General features: G+C 42.9%; 1 protein-coding gene across 1 annotated transcript; it reads right to left on the reverse strand.

Annotated features, from left to right (window-relative positions):
• Window positions 1-4309: 4309 nt before the first annotated feature.
• CRH (corticotropin releasing hormone) lies at window positions 4310-6282 on the reverse strand. Its single transcript, XM_026689311.2, has 2 exons — window positions 5955-6282; window positions 4310-5408 (listed from the first exon to the last, which is right to left on the reverse strand). The coding sequence occupies exon 2, from the start codon at window positions 5388-5390 to the stop codon at window positions 4809-4811; it is 582 nt and encodes a 193-aa protein (XP_026545096.1). The 5' UTR covers window positions 5391-5408; window positions 5955-6282; the 3' UTR covers window positions 4310-4808.
• Window positions 6283-6648: the final 366 nt, after the last annotated feature.

Here is a 6648-nt window from a genome sequence, read left to right on the forward strand (position 1 = left end):
CCACTCTAGCTTGATTAAACAATGATAAAAGATTATGTGAACTGTGTCTAAAATCAGCTACAGTGCAGCACATACCTATATGTATGCCACACCAATGATTCCTTAGAATGTTAAAAGTTTATCTCTTTCAAAGTTTCCATGACTTTTAGTGCAACATCATGGGACCTCTTTAGTGAGTAGTAGCTCAAATATTTTTCATGTCTGTGTACAACCTATTTGTCCATCAAGAAGAAAAAGAATAAATATTTGATTTGAACTTTCCTTTCCCTTTTGATAAAAAATAATGACTTCCTGCTGACAATTCTGCCTAGAACTTATCTCATACATTTATTCATTCATGCCACCTGCCAATCTAAATTTTGAATTTCATTTTAACATAGTCACAGTGATGCTAAAAAATCAAAAAGATCCCAATTTCTTTTTGAGAACATCCAAATATATGGGGGAGTGGGGTGAGTTCAATGACGTACAAAGAAAAGAACATGTTGGCTCTTCCTGTGTCTTCTGCCAAATATTAGTGTCTCTGTTTTACAGCATTGACACAGAGCTAAGCCTACAAGTAATTCAGACAAACTTAGATGTATTGAGAAAAGACACAGAAGCAGGTGCTGATATCAGGAAGAACTGTTACTTAGTGAAAAATATGTGTTATGCATGCAAAAGTTTTCAGATTCAACTCATATCCACCATATACAGAACTGGGGTAAATTCCCATTGAAACTTTGGACAGTCACTGTCAAATAATGTAGAGTGGGGTAATAAGTACATCTTCCCAAGGCAAACTTGTTAAAAGCCTGCTTTGTCATACAAGGCCTTGTAGCCATTTAGAATGGACTGGAGCAGTGGTGGGATTCCAATTTTTTTTACTACCAGTTCTGTGAGTGGCTTGGTGGATGTGGCAGGGGAAGGATACTGTAAAATCTCAGTCAGAGGTGGTATTTCTCGGTTCTCCGAACCACTCAAAATTTCCACTACTGGTTCTCCAGAACTGGTCAGAACCTGCAATACCACCTCTGAACTGAAGAGAAAAGGAAGGTCACACATCTACTTCTTTATTGCCACTATGGAATGGTATGTGGGAATGACTTTAGAAGTCAGGAGGAAGACCCACAGTCTAGTCAGCAGAATGATAAAAGGAATATGAGTCTGAAAGTAGACTCTTCAAAATTTGGAAGGACCCCTTCTCAGACTCTTTCTTCACCCCACATCCTTTGGATTCAGATTTTGTTCATCAGAGAGTTGTCAACTTCCTCTTGTTTCCCAAGGTTGTTCCACATACCATTATGCTATCCTACAGTAGACCTCAGGCCTAAAATGATCTCTCCTACCTTCCTCAATCACCCAAATGTCCTTCCTCATCCTACTTGACTTTTTGCAACCATGGCCCTCTCACCACAAGTCCTCCATGAACATACTAAGCCAGCAGAAATATATTCTTTCAAGCATACAATATCTACAAAAATCTGAAAGATTACTATGTGCTTTTGTTGGGGTCATGAGGATGAGCTGCTGTTTCTGGGCTTTAAAATATTAGTTATGTCAGCAAAGTGAATCAGAAAACTGACATTGCTGCTACTGTATCTAGTGATCATCCAGATTTTTGTAGCCCACATATGGGGGTTATTAATTGCATAAAATATGCTTACATGTCCATGGGGCAAGGAGTTGATGACAAGAAGAACCTGAGTCAATCTCCTGTACCTGCAGATCCCAAGGAACATGCTTCCTGTATTTTCATTATATTTGCACCACTGAGTGTTGACTGTCATTCCAAAGGCCCTGCTGGTTGGAAATATCCCTCTGGACGGGTATTAGTTTATTAACAGTTTATTTTTACTTTTTTATTTTAATTGATTTGACTCCAAACAACTTTGATTGGCTTACAATATACCAGACAATGTAAAACCAATATAATAAGTAACAACAAACACAAAACCGCTGAAGTCCCAGTTGTTCCTCAGTACTTGAGTTAGAGTCGTTGGAACCCCTTGTGAGTGTTATTTTTGGCCAGTTCACCATCTACTTTTTTTAACCTGATTTCTTCTTTATTTTCTGGTAATTTGTTTTTGGATTATAATCCATTTTATTCTTTTGGTTATACTGTGAACTGCTCAGAGATATTTGGAATCAGGTGGAAAAAAATTAAACTGAATAAATTGACAGATCTTCTGTTTTAGATTTTTCTTGGTCTGCTGATCCCTACATATACATAAATTATATCTCATAGAAATTAAAGACAAAATTCTGAGAGTTGTCATTCCAGTCTTTCAAGGGGGCATAATTTGGGGAAGATTACTGTAGAAGAGACACAATGTCAGAAGGAGATGGCCAGTGCCTAGGAATGAAAATCTGTTGCTGATTCAGAAGCGGATGATAAGATCTTTGAGACTAGCAATCTTAACATCATTGATCCTGAGCAGGGGTCTCCAACCTTGGCAACTTGTGGACTTCAACTTCCAGCTGGCTGAGGAATTGTGGGAGTTGAAGTCCACAAGTCTTAAAGTTGCTAAAGTTGGAGACCCCTGACAGAGAGTAACTGGGTGTTATCAGGCTGGAAGAGCTCTCTATCCCTTTCAGGGTTGCTAGCGTTGACTAGACCAGGGGTGTCCAACCTTGGCAACTTTAAGACTTGTGGACTTCAACTCCCAGAATTCCTCAGCCAGCAAAGCTGACTGAGGAATTCTGGGAGTTGAAGTCCACAAGTCTTAAAGTTGCACCCCTGGACTAGACCTTCTATTGAAAAGCACATTTAAGGCACACCAAGAAGTTTATTATTCAACAAGAGCACATGTAGATATCCAGAATCATCTGCTTAACATTTTTTATCACTGACAATCTCTCCCAAAACTCACAGCTTTGTCCCCCATCTTCACTACCACCACCATTTAATCTTCATCACAAATTAGTGATGTCAATTAAGCTGATAAACAGCAGACCGGTTGATACCCACTTTCTCCTGGTCCCCACTCTACCTTTTTAAATGACTATATCTCACTGGCTTAAATGTTGGGGTGGAAGAACACATGCTCCATTTGAAAGATGACAGTCATTCATTTGGGCTGATTTTGAATTAGCTACCATCCTATGGTTTCCCAATGGTTTCTCACTGTCAGAAATGTCCGGGAATTATGGAAGTTCTGTTCCACTATCTTGGTTTTCTCTTCTAAACATTCTTGAGAGTTCTGTCCCCTTGTCTAAATATGGACACAAAATAAGACACTTTGCAAAGTCTTTGACGTGAGAAATAACCCAGCAGTTCACTCAAACATCTATATTCTAGCCACCAGTCTCTTTTGGAAGGATTTCTGAAAGAAAATCCTACTCTCATCCCAATCCAGGCCAAAAAATGTGCCACATTTCTTTCGTAGTTTCCTCTCACTCTTCCTCACAAACCTGTAAGCAAAACTCTGATGAAGAAAGATGGTAAATGTTTGAAGGATGTTTGCCGTGTTGTTAACAAGAATGGAGTTTTGCTTATTTTTTACATTGTTTGAAAGATAAGAATATATAGTATCTTTTTTATTATCTGAGGTGACAATGAACACTGCCTGTATTCCTTTAATGCCAAAATATATTGAAAGGAAAGGGGGAAAGCACTGCAGTTTGATTAATATATTTCACCTGGAAATCCATCTTTTGGTTGGATTGTAGGTTAACTGGGTTAACTGGAACAGGGCACCAAAACAGTTACTGCCTGAAGGAAAGAATAGGCAGATGGATACACCAAATGGCAGTTTTGCACATGCTTTACTCTGGAATAATATAAACTGCAAAGAATTCCTTGAAACTTAAGGGAGGATGAACAACCTCACTCCTTCCAGAAATTCTCTTTTATCGATTCCAGTTAGCACAGCCTGTTGTCACAGTTTTGACCTGCTGACGTTTCAACCATTCAGAGACTAGCAAGTTGCTTACCTTTATGCAGGAAACTTAGAACCCAGTCATTTTGTTGAATCAGGAACTTTTTTTATCTTTTTTACTCAAAATCTATGGAGATCATTGTATCTGTCAAATGTATCTCTCCGTTTTTAATTGCTTGTGTCTGAGCTAATCTGGAGTTGATACGCTCCATTTCAACACCATTTCTTCCCTTACAGGCAAATTGAGCCTTGACTAGATGGGTGCACAACCATTATGCCCCACGATCGGATTCTGTGCGTGTCAGTGTGTTTTTCTACCCCATATTCCACCGTTAATCCATTTAACAGCCCCACCCCACCCCATCGAAGGTCTCCAACCCTCCCTTTTTTTGAAATTTGACGTACCGGCAATCAAGGAAGTGTATGCAAACCAACGTTCCTTTGCAGCTTTTATTAAAAATATAGATATTATATAGATATAGATAGATATTAAACGTTCTCTTACACAACCAAGTTGACCGAGCGCTGAAAATATGTTTTATTTGTGGAAAGAAATGTTTACAAAGAAAAGACAAAGAGAAGTGAAATCGAAATAGCTGAGTACAGAGAGGCTCCGGCCCCCTTCCCCGCCCACCAACCTCAGAAGACGCTTCTCGTCCTTCACCTGCTTCCGATGGCCAGACCAACGGACCCCACCCTGAAACGCCTAAACCTGAATCTTGCCTGGGACAGGACGGGTGAGAAAAGAAAAAGAAGTTACAAACGACGACACTTTGGGTACGACGCCGGACATGCTATTCAAGGCTACTTCGATAAAGCTTTCGAATAAAAGAACGAGGAGGGAACGGGAACGGGAAGGGCGCGAGGGAGCGGTGTAAGTAGATCTAGGTCGAAGGGCTGTGCTAACTGGAGGAGCTCTTTGGTCGGGGCCAGGCAAAGGAGAGCGCTTCACTTCCCGATGATTTCCATCAGTTTCCTGTTGCTATGAGCCTGCTGCGCCAACTGCTCCGCTCGGGCCATCTCCAAGACTTCTCGGAGGAGGTGGAAAGTCAGATCCAAGGAGATCGGCGGCTCCTCGGATCGTTTCTCCTTCTCCGTGGCCTGTAGGTAGGCGCCGTCGTCTTCGCCGTCCCAGGAGTCGGGGGCGCCCTCTAACGAGCGTTCTTGGAAGTGCTGCAGCTGCTGCAGCTGTTGGACGACGGCTCGGAAAAAGTTGCCCGCGGACGCGGATGCGGACGCGGCTAGGTGGCTGCTGCTGGTGCTCGTGCTGGCAGTGGAGGAGAAGGATCCGGATCCGCCGGCGGGAGCAGCAGCGGGGTTCTTCCGAAGGCTGCCCAAGCGCAGGAAATATTCTTCTCCCATGCGGAGCAATACGGGGAGCGATTGGGGTTGTTCTTGGAAATCCAGCTGCTGCAGAGCGCTACTGGCGGCGGGAGCGGCCGGGGCTCCCTTGCTGAGGGTTCTGCACTCATGGCAGGGCTGGAGAGCAACCAATAAGATCCCTGTAGAGACAAGCAGCTGGATCTTCATGATTCAGGATGGCCAGATCTGAAAATGTAACAGGAGGGATGGTGGGAAAAGGCACAACTCTCTTATCAAAGAACTGGGCTTTTTTCCCCCCGGTCCGTACAATTTTCTGTCCGAGGTGCTGAAATCTTTCAAGCAACCCTCGCCAAAACTCTTAACCAACCGAGAGCACAAATCAGACTTTTTCCCCGGAACGATCAACCCAACTCGAATCAATTTTTTTCCCGTGAGAAGGATCTGCATTCTTTCTCTGCCTGAAATCCACCCACTCTTCCTTATTTAAAGGCCAGAATAGACGGAGTCGTACTTGATTTATACGGCTAAATCGCTATATCGGGGGCTTCCTATAAATCACATTTCATCTTTTTAAAACAGTAAACCTTGTCGTGCCAAACAATGTCTTCTCCCTCCTCCTCCCTGATCGTCACAGTTATGACATGACCTCAGGACAATGATGTTTCTTAGACCAAACTACATACTTCCACCACAATCCACAAACATGCACACACACGGACACGCTTCCTGAGAAAAGTTTGCAACCTGTGCTTGTATCCGTCTCTTCCCTACCTTAAGAGAGACCCACGGAGCAGTCTGGGAGAAGTAGAGCCAGTCAGTGGTCGGTGCCCACTTTTTCTCTCTCTTTCCTTCTTGGGATGTGTACCTAACGTCTCCTGCCTGTCCTGGTGATCCGTTGGCGTCCTAACCAGAGTCTGGCTGTGTGATTTTTATAGGTTAGACCCTGTTCTGGAATCACGCAGCCCTCGCTTAATAAGCTGACGCTTCCTTGACAGCTCGCTTGCGTGCCCCGATCCACCGCTGAATCAATCATGGGGGCCGCTCTATAGCAGCGGTGGGCAACGTCCTGCAATCACAACCCAAAGGCTCACATCCAATTATAACAAGAGATATTTATTGCTTCGTTAGTGACATCAGCAAAGCCTGTGGTGGGGAATTATCAGCAGGACACTCTTTCCCATTGATAAAAACTCTTGAATGAAAAGTTCCCAGACTGGAGGGGGTGGGGAGGACAGGACAGAACATCAGCAAGCACCACCTCCTACTATCCTCGGTCAAGATGGTCAAAACTTTCCACTTGGTTTGTTCTAAGGAAACCATAACTCAAGGAAATCAAGGCACTGGAATCACACTTCTTTAAGGGAAAACTTCTGAAAGTAAGTCTGGTTTATTGCCAATAAAGCCATTCTTTCTACTTTCCTCCTCTACAGAGTAGAATATCCATAGAATTTCTAATATTCAAGGG

Source organism: Notechis scutatus, chromosome 3 (assembly GCF_049901735.1).
Source record: "Notechis scutatus isolate UNSWTSFEM ecotype Mainland chromosome 3, rNotScu1.2, whole genome shotgun sequence".
Lineage (NCBI taxonomy): Eukaryota > Metazoa > Chordata > Lepidosauria > Squamata > Elapidae > Notechis > Notechis scutatus.

Bases quoted from the DNA above. Each gene is read 5' to 3' on its own strand.
- CRH (XM_026689311.2), bottom strand. From the start codon at position 5,390: ATGAAGATCCAGCTGCTTGTCTCTACAGGGATCTTATTGGTTGCTCTC.